The 17,114-nt window shown below is 41.5% G+C and overlaps 1 protein-coding gene across 2 annotated transcripts in view; it reads left to right on the forward strand.

Moving 5' to 3' along the window:
• Nucleotides 1–17,114, forward strand: part of LOC118110684 (plexin-A1) — a 263,371-nt gene that overhangs the window by 196,921 nt on the left and 49,336 nt on the right. For both annotated transcript variants that reach the window (XM_035158633.2, XM_035158634.2), the window contains exons 17-19: nucleotides 6,828–6,921; nucleotides 9,014–9,250; nucleotides 14,274–14,417. In XM_035158633.2, the coding sequence (XP_035014524.2) occupies nucleotides 6,828–6,921; nucleotides 9,014–9,250; nucleotides 14,274–14,417 (475 nt within the window). The remainder of the gene's footprint in view (nucleotides 1–6,827; nucleotides 6,922–9,013; nucleotides 9,251–14,273; nucleotides 14,418–17,114) is intronic.

A 17,114-nucleotide genomic window follows, 5' to 3' on the forward strand; every position in this document is an offset into this window, starting at 1 on the left:
CTGGTGACTCATCAGTAGATGGTAGCAGATAGATGCAGAGTTTGTTAGAGAAGGGTGTTGATGAATTCTGCCCCGTTCCCTGTTGCTCAGTAGGACTGGCCTGAGAAACAGCTGAGGCCCAATCACTACCCCTGCACACCCACTGTGTGTGTGTGTGTGTGTGTGTGTCTGTCTGTCTGTCTGTCTGTCTGTCTGTCTGTCTGTCTGTCTGTCTGTCTGTCTGTCTGCTGTCTGTGTGTCTGAAAGCTAAAAACTAGGCTTCTACTTCTGGAAGCTAACTCAGGGGTGATGATCCCACATAAAGAAGACATGCACACGCACGCACGCACACACACACACACACACACACACACACACACACACACACACACACACACACACACACACACACACACACACACACACAGATTCCCAGAGGCCGAGAAAACCACAAAACATTGCACCTGCACCTCACAAATGGCAACACAAAGTGTGTGTGTTTGTTACAGCTATAGAAGAAGCTTTTATTTGGCTGATGCGTTTCAGCCAGTGCCCTCACGTTGGCTCAGGTGTGAAGTATAACCAACCAGTGAGATGTGATATCATATTGGCTGATATCTGCTTCATTGTCTGCTTTTGTGCAAATACATGCACGCCTCTGGAGCATTATCATTGTGCTTGGGTGATGATAGATAGAGTGGATGAAAGACGGTGAGGACAAAAAAACGAGAAGTGTGTGTGTGTGTGGGGGGGGGGGGATGGAATGATGATTTTCCATTTAGTAAGAAGACAGAGGACTTCAAAAATAAATCAACGAGGGCTCATCAGGGACAGCGAGGGAAGCTATTTGGGTTGCATTAGAGGTTAGACAAGCAATTTTGGTCCAAAATATTTAAATGTTCTCCCAAACCAACTGCAGATGCGAAAAAGGATTGCCACTTCTACAGCAAGGACTGCCAAGGTGCCCTTAGGCAAGGTACTAAATCTTCTTACTGCTTCAGTGCTGCTTGATCTGCATAACCATTGGTAAAGTGGTTGAACTAAATCCAGGCCTTCAGACAGGAAGCCGTCAGTTTCCCCAGTATCCTGAAAGTGCAAATTAATTAACCACAGTATTCACTTTATTACAAGCATAAAGGTCACACCAGGAAGTGAAATAATAATGTTCTTCCTCACACTCCCACAGAAAAGGTAGAGGATTGGTCGGGACATGGCAGGAATATTTAGTAAACTCATGTAATTAGAGAGCTAACTGAACAACTGACATGCTAGCAATCGTCACTATAGCTAGTTTTCACTGTACTGTGCTGCTAACTCCTAATATTACTGAATTAAGTTTTTAATTGAGAAGACACTTGTAATAAAGAATCATAATATCATGAGAATTAAGTCGTAATGTATTTCGAGAAAAAACTCCTAATTTTACAAGAATAGATTTGTAATAGTGGGAAAGAAAGTTCCACTAATTCCACATGTGAAATCTTCAACCAATCTCATTGTGAAACCCCTTTGAATGTCACACAGATATAAGCCATGATATACAGTCAGTCACGCACTACCATACATAAAGTGTGTGCTCTTTATTCAGAATAGAAACAGTTCCTTGTGCAATCTTTTCAAAGTCCTGATACTTACTAATATGGTGCTAAAGAGCCTAAAGGTTATTTGCAAACCTATATTATAACTTAACAAGATGCTCCATATTCCTCATTTTAACGCAGGCCAAAGGCTGATCTTCTGATATTCCCCTGACACGTAGCCTAAAAGTATTACCTTTTTTTTCTCATCATATTAAGACTTTACTTTTGTAAAGTAAAGCAAATTTATATTCTCATAATATTGTGAATTTTTCCTCAAAATCTCATTACTTTTCCCTCAACATGGCCCTAATACTTTTTGTACCTAGCTATCTGCAAATTATGGCTCTTTTCTGGAAGCAATCCATAGTGTTAAAAAAGAGGATGGAGCAACAAAGCTAATGAGCTGCTATAGGCTCCTTGGCTCTCCATTAGCCTTGTCGATACGGCTGACTATTGGCACCGACCGAATTCAAGTGTCAAAGTTAACAAAAGTTAAACCTGAAGTATTGATGCAGACGCATTTTTCCTCCACAAGCCAACACACTGATTTTGCTTCACTTTAAGTGTGTGTCAGTCTTTACTGTGTGTTTCCATTTATTCAGCCACTATTTGATGAGTCAGGTTTTCCCGTGAGGTAACTGCTGCTACGGTAAACTTAGAAATTACGTTTTTAAGGATCCCTTGCTTATAGTGGGAAAGAACATATATGTCACAGTGAGAGGAAGATTAGACCAAAAAACAGACAAGGAAAACAGAGACAGCAGTGACAGATGGCAAGAGTGGGAGGGAGAGCATATAGAGAGGGACGCTAACAACAGTGGTTGGATTTCCCCAGCTATCCCTGGGAGTTTATCCTGATTGTCTTGTTGTCTCTTCCCTGAAGCGTGTACCTGAGCTAAAGAGACAGTTAGACAAAGAGAGGAGCAACAGGGACAGAAGGACTCAGCACAAATATTCATCAAGCTGAGGAGGAAGGAGACACCGGACACACACTGTTATATAAGTGCAGGCTCCTTTGTCCCATGGTGTGTTTGTGGCAATGACATAAATGTCTAATTAAAAATCAGTTCATTTGAATGTGGCCTCAGCTCCACTGCTCCCTTGTTAATCAGCTGCCTTCATCTCTGTTATATAGAGCCTAGTGCTATTATGCTATACAACTTTCTTTTACTTTCTCTCTTTCTTCTAACATCCAATATAGTATATGAGCAAATACAGTTTACTCTATGTAACAAACGGGTATTAAAGCATTGCTCTGGCAACTATGTGCTTTAAAGTGTCAGATTAATATGGCTTTATTGCATTCATAAAGGATTAAGGATTAACTAAGGATTAAATAGTATTTATTATATATAATTCAGCTAAACAGATTACATTATTGCCTAGGAAAAGTCCGAACTAAAGAAAGACAACTCAAGGAGGACCATCCTTTGCTGTGACACATCAAAGATCTAATATATATTCAAAGGGGAATTTTAAAAAAGCATCATTTATGGATTTTAGACATAACTTTAACTTTTTTGACGTTAATTAGACTTTGCTCAACAGAACAGACTTGATTCGTTCAGAATAAATTGTACCACATCGTGGCAGACTTTAATAGAGCTCAGCCTAAACTGAAGTGTCTCACTTCTGCCTTTTTCAGACATGACCTGCGGGTAAAATCCGGAGAATAGGCTACAGAGTTTACCTGCAGTCTGCCTTTCACACAGCAGGAGGTTTTCTGCACAGACGTGTTCACGACAGCAACAACTACCGCATTTTTCATGTGAGAGGTGAAGCAGAGGCTGTTTATTTTTATTTTTGTGTCTGTCGTGCGTTAGAAGCGTCACCCCCCCCCACTCGCTCGCTGTGAATCCAGCAGGGAATCCACTGCTGTGTCCTCACATGGAATTCTCTAGGATTTCTATGGTAATAATACTAGGAGGCCCGGCAGAGAAAGTCCACAGAGACTGCAGAGTGTCTCACTCGGACATTTGCGTTCGCACACGCACCTTCTCCGGAGTTCAGTGCATTTTAAGGCAGACACCTTAAAATCATCAGGAGGCCCTGGGCTGCTGGGGTAGAGAGGCTACTTTGGCAACAGAGTAGGTGACATCACAGGGGGCTGTTGGTTAGTAGAGAGTGGGATGTAAACAACACCCAAGATGGTATATGAGAACTCTCTAGGTACCTCATATAGATTGTACCATGCAACAGTCAGTTCAATGTTGTAGAAACTCTCCTTCATGGTATTGTCACCATCTGTTGTTAATGAAAGTGGCAAGCCCATCACCTCCTATCGCTACACTCTCATTTATTTCTGTCCAAACTGAACCATCTGAAAGCTGTCAATGGCAGTGTTGGGATTTGGAGTATCCTCCTGTGGTCATGTCTCTTTGAGGTACTCCGATTCCTTAAAAGGGGGCTGCTAGCTCATCCATCTCACTGTCTAGTGAGCTCAGATTTCAACTGATAGATGAAGGATACATTCCTTTCCATCAGTCTCTGTTGTTTTGACCAATCTCTCCTCCCTTGTCTCTTCATTCTTTCTCGGCATCCTCTGTGGGTCGTCCACTTGACACAGATGCTGCGGGGTTGTCCGTTGTTCTGATCACTACACCGGCAAGTTTGAACACAATCAGCTAGTGCCTGGAGACAGTGGCTTTGCAATTGAAGCGTAGCCGAATGCAAACACAACACTACACTTTCTACAAAGTCATTCCTCACAGAAAAAGCATAGCATAAATAACTTATTGATAAACATTAAAACACATTTTACAAAAGACGGCAGCTAAAAATTTGGAACAGTTAGATAACGAGCATGCACACAAATTGGCTTAATTTAGCTCTTGAGGATTCCAGTGCTCTTGTTTGATTACAGCATTACAAATAGTGAATACAAGTGTGTGAAAGTAGAAGCAAATCATCTACAGTACGTGAGCTGTCAATATACCAAACACTTGATGACCCCATCACATCTACAATCACAAAGACTCCACTGAGACTGAATGAGTCAGACTCGTGCTCCGTAGCCAGAAATGGGAAGGCTGCCAAACTACGGGGGAAAAAACCCCACTTAGCTGAGAACAATAGGCAGAGTTATCAGTGATGTAGCAGATGCTAAGTCTTACCTTTATCATTTACACCTGTCCTTCCCTATCATTACCATTTGCTGGTATTGTAAGTCTTCCTTGATTATGGAGGGGGAGAATGTCTCACATTAGACTCTCTACGACTCTATCCAAGATGTGAAGAGGCTCATGCTCTGAATCACCATATCACTTACTCTGCTGTTCGCTCTTATTACGTAAGTCGTAGGTGTCCGATTAACTTCTACAAAGAAGACACCTGCACATTTCAGAAATCAATTGCTACACGCGGTAACTCACCAGAAGGATTGAGCTTTGTTGTCGTGCTGAGCAGAGTTAGAGGAAAGCTGACACAAGGGCCAGAGATAAAGGCTTGTTTCTGTCTCAGTGAGTGACATATTGCCACAGCACAACATATCATAATGTGATACTCATTTGGTCTGCTCATATGACTTTTATATTGGTCTGTGGACATACTGCATCATTACCTCTTCCAAGAGGGTTATCTTTTCATTGTTGTTCATTTATTAACTACAGAACCAATTTTCTTGAAACTCTGCTGAAGGCTATTGGCCAAGGAATAATCCAATATCTTTAAGAGTGGTTTTGATTTTTTTTCACCTTCTTAAACATTGTGGGACAGGGTGCTAGCTTTGGTGGAGGTTTGCATTCTCTGAGCACCCTTCAAGTTAAAACAAAACGTGTAAGGTTACTAAAAGCCATTTAATTTATTATGAAGAAAGGTATAAGGGATACAGGCGACAGGAACAGGAGGTAATTTACAGGGCCAGCTCCCACAAGACTCCACAGTGTACAGTCTGCAAAGATTACTGGTCCAGATACTGTATACCAAGATGGCTGTTTTTAAAAAGTTTGATATCATACTTTGTCATAAATCTCTTCAATGTTCAAGCAGAGCTACAAGAACAATACACCAGGAGACATGTGGCAAATCTGTCTAAAGAAAAGAGACTTCTCTAGTTTCGTTTAAGTCTGGGCAGTGACAAGCTAAAGCAGTATTCCCCTGCGAAGAGCCCATATCGTAACAGCAACAGAGGGAGTGAATCTTCAAAACACTCATCTTTGAAGTGTAGAAAGTGGATTCAGCTGTCAGACACAGGTACTTCTGAGTAGAGACTAAGGCGTATTACAGTCCAACCAGCAAGAGAAATGAGATCCTTTTTTTAATGAGATATTAAAACCCTGGATTGAACTACAAACTTCACCAAGGCCTAAACGACCCTTCGGAAATTCACTCCAGGTTTTAAAATATGCTTTAGTGCTGCACATTGTTTATGACATTTTCAAGATACATTATTATCTCAGCCTTTTCTTTCAGACAAAAGTGAAAGAGAGGACAGTACATCCTCCTCTAGGCAGTGGGGAACCTGCAGAAAGACACACAATAGGGAATCTTAGACACTATATTTCTCAGAGGCACTGCAGTGAAAGGCAGTGATCTCCGTGCAGGAAACCGAGCAGGGTACTCAGAAGTTGGAACTGCCGTTGTAAAAGCAAGGCAGGCATTGGGACAGGAAGACATCTTTCATAAAAACCTTATAAATCCAGTTTAAGTGTAGCAGTGAAAAGGACGAACTAACACCATTGCCTCTAAAAGTGGCCAGGTTCCTCCATGCTATAGATTTTGTTTTATGGTTCACTTTATGATCCTTCTTCACTTCGGGTTCAAAGGAAACAAATCCACATATCATTTTGGGTCAGACCAACATAGGACACCATTGAAGGATACTTAAACTTTCCCACAGACTTGCATCCTCAACACTTGCCAATTTGACTGAACTTGTGATCAGCTGTTGTTTCTAATGCACAAGCAGCCTCGGTCATGGACAAAAATACTAAGTCTGTTTAAGAATTGATCCAGCCACGTGAGTCTCCCTTCATACACCACTCACCAACAAAATTACTCTTTGGGACATCAGCCAAGTTTTGGCATTTGTATTTACTGGATAGGAAGGTTAAGGAAATAAATAAAAATCCTGCACTTTGAATCCATCCCAATTACCCCCTTTTCTTTGGGAACCTTTGTCAAACTGCTCCATGCATACTGCAGTAATATGCATTTTGCGTGTACATTATAGCAGTTTGGCCTCTACCAATCCGAGATACCCTGAGATACCCATCAACTCGGACTATCTTTTTACTCATCACCCACTCTCTTTCCTCTTTGTCTCTCTAGTGGTGGGACTCTGCTGACAGTGAGCGGTACCAACCTCGCAACCATCCGAGAACCAAAGATAAGGGCCAAGTATGGGCAGGCGGAATCGTTTCATGTGAGTATTGATGTGACTGACACATATTACAAGCACACACACACACACACTAACAGACAAGCAGGCTGTGCAGAAACACACACCACTCATATGCACAAATTGACATTCAGCAACATACCCAGGCATGTAGTATCTACAGTATACCCACTTTAGATTTAGATTTTCTCATGCAGTGCTGTTCTAAACCCGCCTGTTTGGAGTGGACTTTTTTCTTGGCCTGTGGTAATGCTGCTTGCAGCTTTCTATCTGAAACTGTATAAGTGAACTGCAGTAATTGAGCTGCGGCAAGAAACGACCGGTCCAGTCCACAGAGCAATGACGCTGTGACACTGCTGCTGCACAAAGAGCTGCTCTTCTTTCAAAGTTGATCAATGTTGAACATTTTGCATGTCCAAATCTCACTAACTTTGACACTGCACTTTCTGGGACCCTTAACAATGTCAAGTGTGTACTAGATATTTGAGAAAGACAGAGATATTTGGAATTAATACAACGTAGATAGACAGTATCATCCATACAAGAACTGACATATATAGTGAGGCATACCCGCCCAGGCACACAAGCACATCTGCGGACAAGTTCTTTTAAGGGTACTGCTGAAGGTGGCGGACGGTCTGCCTCTGTGTTTTGCTCACATCTCCTTCAGACATCTAACGCTACCTCAGGCCACATAGCTTTTCAAAATGTCACCGCACCACATGAGTGTTTTTGACACAAATCGAGAGGCTGTGTGTGCATGTGTGAGCGAGAGACACAGGCGGAGGATGATCCGGGGAATAAAGAAGAAAGAAAAAACAAATCCACACAGAACCCCTTTAAGGAGTTGAAAAGTTTCTTGGGCTCTATAGATACTGTTCTCAAAGCACTTTGATGATTGTCGCAGTGATTTGAGGCTTTTTAGTTGTTAGTGTTAGGGAACTAGACTTGAAACAATACTACGGCTCTTCAGCCTGCAGATGAAGCTGCCCTTCGTTGAGGCAAACAGCCATCGCTGTATCCCACACAGTCCTCTATTAAACAACTCTGCACTTGAAGACCACGATGATGTTTTCGAATGTTGTCCCCCATTCACTACAAGTCACGGCACAAATACCAGCCATTTTCCAAAACATTCTATCGTGTCTCACATTTTTGTCAATGCATTTTTCTCACCTGGTTTCTATCGCTTTCTGTGCGATGTGGTACAATAAAACAGTCAGCTCGCAGAGATTTGTTTGAGAGAGGTCACAACAAACATCGTGATTCCTTTTAGTTTTGTCAGAGTGGCATTACGGTTGCAGTGCAGCAGAAACCAAACAGAATCTGTAGATTTATTTAAAAAACTTTCCCAGATCTGACAGCTTAATAGCTCTGCATTCACAAGCCAAATAATACGCATCATGTTTTTTCATTGGATATTTACTTCTTTTATCACTGTTGAGGTCGACAAAATAGGCTGTGTTATATCGGTAACTATTCTTATTTATATACATTGTGCATATATATGTGCTGCAATCAAAATCAATGAAGCAGTTGTTCGTAATTGGCTTCCTTCCTTTCAAAGTATTGTGGTAACACATCCGTGATAAATGGTCTAAAACAAGACGAAAGTGCTGTCCTCCAAACAGCCCGATAAATTCATGCAAACATTATTGTTTATTCACATATTCTCCCAAGCAATGATGTAATAAATGTACTAACAAATGCACACAGCACATTACTGATTATTAACAGTTGATCATAAATTTGCAACCAATTTACATTTCCAATAAGTATAACAGCATCGCAGTTTCACAGGGCATTGACGCACAAAACGGATGAATTATTGTTCCCAACAGATCCATTTTAGAGAGAAAAATATAACCTGAGGGTTATTCTCAGTATTTTAAACGGAGACTCTGTTGACTGCTTATCCGTGATATTATTTTCTTAATGGAACTATAAATATATTATGATTAAAAGCATTTAGATTTGTGTCTACACTCATTATCTAGTATGTAGTTTTATTCTACCCTTCTTCACAGCCTTACCTCAAATATTTAAAAAAAATGGAGATTCTCCTGGTGACTGCAAACATAAGCCCTCAATACGTGCTTGTCTCTTCCCTTTTCAGAACTGTACGGTGTATAACAACTCAGTCATGGTGTGCCTCGCCCCATCGGTGGCCGATTCAGAGCTGGGATTTTCAGAGGCCGGCACAGGCCCGGACGAGATCGGCTTCTACATGGACAATGTGAATGCTCTGGTTGTGGTGAACGAGACATTCAGCTACTACCCCGACCCCGTGTTCGAGCCGCTGAGTCCCTCTGGAATACTCGAGCTCAAACCCACATCACCACTCATTCTCAAGGTCAGAGGTGTTATTTGCTCTGTACTTCCCCGTACCATGTAGTTGATTTTATTATTCCTCTGATCTGTTTGTTTTTTACCATGGATACAATGTTGCCTTTGTAAACACTTCTTAACTTGACAGGGACTCGTTCTGCGATGCTGTGAAGCTGTGAGCAGAAGAGATGAGTCTCTTCTGCTCTCAGACAGCTTTTGCAGTGGGAATGAGGCTATTGACATTTACACCAAATTTGTCACATTTGCTTGGTGTTAAATCGTCTGGATTTCAAGCTAATTAATTTTTCACACCGTACCCGGAGGACGATAAATGAATCACTTGCAAATTGAAATATAAGGTTATCCCTGATTTTAAGCTATGGTGGGATCAGCTGTCGGTATTTGCCAGAGCATCCCCCCCAACCTACAGTGAAGCATCATGTCAGGTTTTGATACCTGTTAAGGTTTCCATGTGGCACATACAGTAAAAGGGCTGAAGCTTCAGCTGCTTCTCCTGGCTTGACAGTCACCATGCTCACCAGCTGATCTATGTAGAAGACAATGTACAGATGAAGAAGATGCTTATAAGGAAACAGATCAGACAGTTCTTATATCTAAAGGACTAATTTAATTAGTTTGCCAAACTTAATTATATCTAGTTGTTGCTGTGTTAGAATATAGCTACTAATGTTACCCCAAAAGCTAGAGTTCAATGCTAGAATCCAGGACTGCATCACTTCCACAAAATGGGGGAAATACTGCACAATACATGTCCTGGTCTGGAACAGGACTTTATTCTTAAAGGATCTATATAAAAGGTTATGTTGTTAATACATAGACTACAAATGAACAAACTAGGTAAAATAAATTTTGTGTTAACTAGACCTCAATTAGGTCATCCATGTGAAGGCAGTCCACAAAGGCAAACAATAACAGACAAGGAAGAGTTATAAATCCAAGATCCAGAAGAGCAGCAAAACTTCAGACATAGAAATACTACACTGAACGTCAGGCAATGTAAAGGGGTTCCCAGGTGGAGTAGTAAAGTGGAAACAATGACTGATAAGATAAGATAAGATAAAACTGATTGATCCCACACCAGGGAAACTCCCTTATTACAGCAGCAGACTGGTCAGAATGAGGTAGACAAGAGAATACAAATATAAAATAAGTCACCAGAATCATAATAAAACTAATTTGAAATATAATTCCACAATATACATAAACATATTTGACTACAGAAAATAAGAAATATGGAAAAATAAGAACAGGACATTTTACTAGAATGTCAAAATAAAACAGGAAACACTGCTGTGCAAAAAACATAACCTCATGTCTTCATATTTGGCAGCAGAGAAAACCTACAAATCACACCTCTAATATTACCTCTAACCCTAAAACCAATGTAGTTTTTTGATGATGTGCATCTTTAAGAAAAATACATGTTGATTTAATTGTGTAGGTAGTGAGGTAATTGCATATTATATTAAAACAGTTGAAAACACAGTTTAATCCATTCCTTACACTTATGTCCCTGCATTTCTTTTTTCTTCTTTTTTTTTTTAACAACTAAGAAAAGACCACTCTCCAAACTCCTCATTTACCCGCCCAGTATCGCTCTTGCACACCCCCTCTACATGTGAAGTTATCCAACCTTGTTTTATATTTTCTTTTAGAACTGTCATTGATTTTTAACAGAGTATTGATGTGGAGCAGGCGTACAAAAAGTCTCAGCTCGTGGTAGATAGATAGCTTTTTAGATGACTACAAGAGTCTCAAACATATTGAACCTATCTTGTATTAATAATGACAAGTACACACACACTCACTCACACAAACACACACAGACACTCAGCAGCAGGTTTTTTTTTCTCTTATTAGAAAAAAAAAAAAGCACTCAAATGTGTTTACATGGTCTCTGAGACGGGGAGGAAAAAAAAACTCACAGATTCATAATTGAAAGCTGAAAGCAAACGTCCACACCTTCCAAGGCCTATTCCCGTCCTTCAGTAACTAACAGCAGCTTCTTTGACTGCCGTCCTCCTCTGCGGCCCCGAGCCCTCTTAAATAACACTGCCTGCAATTTGTGTAATTAAATTCTGGTGCCGCGAGGGCAGTGTGGAAGCACACAGTCCCGGAGTCCAGGAGATTTGGATTCCATTGGTTTTCATTCGCATCGACAGTGATTGGACACAAGTAAAAGGAAATTAATTGGCAATTTTTGAGTTTGTGAGTGTGTGTGTCATTATGTGATCACACCGAGCTCACCTGGAATGTTTAGTCAGAGCGACCGCAGAGAGAGTGAAGTGGAAAACGTAGCGATGAGATTGGAAACAGTAACTAAAGCTGGGCGACTCCGCGACTTTAGAGATGTTTCGAAATTCCACCTCAAACAAGTAAATCTTCTACGTGAAGCCAAAGCTAAAGATTTCACACTGTACACTGCTATCAGCTCCTCCTTGTCAAAGAATAAGATGTTTGTTTGCTAACATTGCTAAAAAGGAAGGAACATGCTGCCTTGATCATATGTGTCACTATGTCCCGAAACGTCCAAGGAAAGAGGCATCGTAATATGGACACGCAGGAGACTTGGAAGAAGTGGGCATTTTGGTTTTGCTATGAAATCGTAGGACAAAAAATTTCGAAAATGTCAGAAATCCATTGGTCCGTCGGATGATTGGTCCTCCCAACCTCCTGTACGCTGCACAATGTTTGCTGAAATACGGTGCGACTCCAAAATGAGCTAACCTCAAAGTGGAAACAGAATTTAACTGATGGCACAATGTGGACTGTGCACTATATAGGTGTAAAACGGTTATACACCTTTTACCTAACCTTGACCTCTACACAATAAAGGGACAAAATAATATAAATCTATTGTCGAGCAATGCTACGTTCGCTCTGAATCTGTTGTTCCGTGCATTTATCTTTTGTTAGAATTTGCCTTGGCACGGTTGTGTTATCACAGTGTGTCACGGTGTTTATTTCCATGAAGAAATTGAAAGCAGCATAACCAGTGTAATTTATTTCTTAAATGATAATTTATTAGCAAAGAGCCTCTCAGTAATTGTCAAATCTCCTGCTTGGCTTGTTGGTAGAACTGCCTACCTAGTGGAAGCACTGATGAGATGGACAGAAATGCAATTTGGCAAGATGGGATGTGGGGGTAGCGTGTCTCAGATCACGCACTGCGCTCGCCACGCAATTAATTTCTCATCTGAAGTGCCGGGTGTGTTTTTAGTGAGTGTGCTAGCTGGAGAAAAAAATATTTATCTGGTTGTGGTGTGTCTTGAGTGCTTTTCTGTGTGTGTGTTGTGTGTCTTTGACAGTATGGCCCGGCGTGATGCTTCTTGCCTGTTGTGTGTATGTGTGGCAACAGCTCCGTGTGTGGCTGTGACTTGAGTGTGTGTGTGGCTTGAACTCTGCATGTGTGCGCGTGTTTGCAAGAAGGAATGGGATGCATGTTTACAGGGTTGCAGAGCGGGGCTGGGTGGCAGCCTGCAGAGACGATGGGATTGGAAAACGGAGTCTGTCTCTGCGTCCCACTGCTAAGCCAGCGGGACACACGGCAGCTATCTTCCTCTCTCTCTTTCTCTCTCTGTCTCTCCCGCGCGCCCGCTACAGTCCCCACACATTTTTCTACCTCTCTTATAATCTTCTCTCTGCTCTCTCCACTCCTCGCGCCCGCTCTCCTGATGTTTTCTCGCCACGTTTCCTATCTGTCTTGTTTTCTTTGTATTCATTTTTCCCCCTTATTGTTTTCTCACCGCTACGTTGGGATCCCTCTTTAGGCCGCACAGAACTGCCTCTCGTCCGTCACAGAGTGTGGCTCAAATTGGACCTGGGACATGGAAATGAAAAACTGGAACTGAAAACGACAGAGAAACACCTTCTGTGCAGACTTTGTGTGGAATTCAGTTTCATGGACAGAGGAAAAAAATGCTTTGGTGCATGTGGGGGAGGGTTTTGTGTACCACCTTAGTATAAGTCAAGATACAGTCAACATGAGTAAATGCTCTCTATATATTGAGCACTTTTCTAGTGTTTATAAACACTCGTGCACTTTAAATTACAGATTTGCCATTGGCCCATTCACACACACAAATATACAGTGCATCCATGTGAAGCACTTTCTGTATCACTCAGGGTCAATTTGGGCTCCAGTGTCTTGCACAAGGACACTTTGGCATGCTAAATGGGGGAGATGGAGATCGAACCACCAACCCTCTGGTTAGTGGACGACCTGCTCTACCTCTTGAGCCACAAGTCGCGCAATTTCATGTTTTGATTGATTTTTTGGCCTGAATCATCGACATTGTTTCAAAATAAAACAACAATTGGGAAGATTTGATGATTGAAAACAATATACAATTTCATTAAGCCACAGTCAGATAAGCAGATGTACTGGCACTTCTACACTTCATCGTCAAAATGGACTTGATCCCAACTAACAAGTGTTGTGTTTGTATTCTAAACCCCATTCCTATATCTTGTTCTTGTGCAATTGAGCTCCATTACCGTATGACACTATAAAAACACATGTTTCTTCATTGTGATAAACATGGGCACTGCTGTTTTTTGTATTTCATCCTGCTGCTGTATTTACCAGAGCATCAAATGTGTATTCATCCACAGACAGAACTACAAGCAGCTGCTTCAGGAAATCCCTTTTAACAGAAAAGATTAAATAAATACCTGTTTTTTTAAAGATCAACATCATCAGTAAGCTTTTTTAACAGTAAGAAAAATATCGAGCATCGACGGCCTCGTCCTTTAAGTCATTTTTAATTGAGCACTTTGACTGTCGGTGAGTTATTTCTCTCTGGCTCGTATTCATTTACAGATAATTGAATGATTTCATTAGAGGAAAACCATTAAAGTTTTACTGAACAACTTAACTGCCAAGCAATTAGCAGTTAGAGGGTTACACTTGAAAGTCGTCCTTTAAAGAAAAGGTGTTGATGGTATCTCATGATCAGTTCTCTGTGTGAAAATATGAGCTGAGGCCCTCTCCTACCTCTCATGACTCTTTCTCGTTTTGTGTTTAGGGTCGAAACCTGATCCCAGCGGCTCCGGGGAACAGTCGCCTGAACTACACGGTGCTGATTGGAGAGACTCCCTGCGTCCTCACCCTGTCTGAGAGCCAGCTGCTGTGTGAATGGCCCAACCTCACTGGACAACACAAAGTCACGGTCAGATCAGCGCTCTGTGTCCTCTGCCTCTTTATCTCTGTCACTTTGACCTGTCCTGACTTTACTTCAAAGTTGCACTTTTCTGTCCCATTTTGTCCCCGCGCGCACTGAATTGATTATCTACAAGAGAACTCGATGCAATGAGCTGATTCCTTAATATAATTTCTTACCTTTCTCATTCATTAAATTATTTAAAAATGTATTTTAAAAGCGATTTTCTTGGAAAGACAAAAAAAGACGGCACTGTCCCAGTAACTCATATTTATGAAAATGAAACATTGGAGGCTGACAATCTCAGCCTATAATGTCACTCTAACCTTGTCTGTGAGTTATGAGAATGACCCGCTCGTGTCGTTACTAAACGATTCCCGCCGACAGATCCGGGGATACGCTCCACTGAGCATTCACACCGAGGCTGCTGTTAAATATGTAACGCACAATTAACATGTTGCTCTTCATTGGCCTTGAGCGGGCCGGTTGCCGTTGAAATAAGGCAGTGGAGAAGTTGAGTTCCCGTCACAGGAACCAGACTCCTGACAAATGTCTGTCTAAGAGCCAATCTTCAAACTGTTCACCGTCGCAGCGCTGTTAACGCTCACATCCATTAAGTGTCTGGAATGTCACATCTCACAGCTACATTATATCCTCGACATGACCACGGTGAACCTTTAGACATGTCTGCAGATGTAAAACCATGTTCCTGTCTCTCTGCTGAAGTGTATCGGCACCAGCAGCTGTGCAGGCGTCAGCACTTCTCCACTGCAGGTGCTGCTGCTTTTGGATTTGAGTGGTTTTCAAGTCCCCTCAGTGCCATCTTCATTTTTCATGTACTTTTATTAGCTTCCCTTTACTTTGAGGGTGTAGACATTTAATAGTGCACAGAATATAATGTACCTAACCCTCAGTAAATCCACCAGCCAATCCTCCACCCACACTCCACTTTAATCAAAGCTGCACACATCACCGCTGCTCCATGCTTATATCTCCAGTATTACACACCGAACTTTGTCTCATTCAGCATGTTTTTTAAGATTTTTGCTACGACAATCAAATATCAGAATAATCATGCAAATGTAAATGTTTGATTAATACCATCCACACTTAATGAAGGAACCTGCAAGGCTTTTTTTAAAAGAATGAATTAAACAGTGCGAAGGTAAACCTAAAAATATATCATTTGCCCTGCATCACAGAACACACATCAAGTGCAAGTGCAATCACACATCTGTAAGTGAGAGATACACATCTGAAAATAGGACACAGTTTGACTTACAGTTGCCCTCCGGTGAAAATCAAGGGTTTTAAACATGTTAAAATGTCCCCTTTGTGCATTCTATATGAGGTCAGGGTCATGGTGACCTCATGTTCTTGTGAACGCGATATGATGGTAACACCCATCTGGAATTTCATTACATTGGAACCAAACATTCACTTGGACTCACAGATTTATTTATTAGATTAGGTCAATGTCTCTAGAAAGTTTCTTAAAATGTTGACCAGTTGTCACTTGGACTCAAATAAGTAAATAAGATCAATTAGATTTCAGTGGTCAAAGGTCACAGTGGTTGTTGGAGGAATACAACCCCAGTGCAGTAATTCTAGTTTTTTTCTACCAGCAAAGGGTCATACCTGCTCTACATACTAAAAACCTGCCAAATAATAGGAAACCTGATCCTGCAAACTCAAAACTTTTTATTCATAAGACTATCAAACTGATTTTGGGGGAAGCAGAGAGCTGAATTAATGTACAGCATATTTGGTGAGAGATAAGAGAAGTGTATGAGTATTCACTTTTGCTCCAGTTTATGTCCATGACAAGGCACTGTCTCACTGTCACCAGCGCAGCTCTGTCCTCGAGTTATGCAGAAACATAAAAGGTGGTATTAAGAATAGAATTGTTTCTCCAGGATGCCACTGATATGCAGACACTAAGCTCGCCTCTAAGCTTTAATCCAGGAACCTCGTTCTCTGTATAAATCTCTCTGATGTGCAAATTTTGTCCAACTCTCAGCAAATCCAAGCTAAAGCATCATTGCAGCGTCACTTAGTTCTACTTCCTGTTCTGTATGTGAAGTGTAGTAGCTGTAGCTAGCTTCTTTTTTGTCTTACCGCCACCCACAGTGTGAATGATGCCGATGTTGCTTCCACTTGCAGTCCAGAAATTACAATACAGCAGGGAGTAGTTCAGGGAAAAGCCAAAGAACAAGCGTGCGACGGCGTCCCGCGGTACCCATTCAGCTTTACTTGTCCAGAGTGCTGAGCTGTCAACAGACGGCAGATCTGAAATCCCTGATTCACTCTGACTGGAGCAGACTTTCAAAATCACCACGCGGCTCCTGGGGCATCTGCACAGAGGAAGGTCAGGTCTCCTTCAGGCGACTCGGTTCTGCCATGAATATATTTGGATGTTTGTCCGAATTTCCCGCCAGTACACACACTCAGTCCCCCGCGCTTTAAACTTATCACCAATCTTTATGACATTTACTCCCCGCCAGCTACCGCCAATATACCTAGAAAGCCACTGACAGCACATCCATGTAATTCAGTATGATAGCTCTCAACGGATACAGCCAGCTCCAAGGTGGAACTCTCTTGAATTTCTGTCTTTTTTTCTAGCCTCCCTTTTCTCTTTTTTTTTTTCAATGAAATGTCATGTCGAATATCGGAGCGATGCAATGTGGTGGCGGGGGTGGTGGA

The sequence above is a fragment of the Hippoglossus stenolepis genome, chromosome 6 (assembly GCF_022539355.2).
Source record: "Hippoglossus stenolepis isolate QCI-W04-F060 chromosome 6, HSTE1.2, whole genome shotgun sequence".
Taxonomy (NCBI): Eukaryota; Metazoa; Chordata; class Actinopteri; order Pleuronectiformes; family Pleuronectidae; genus Hippoglossus; species Hippoglossus stenolepis.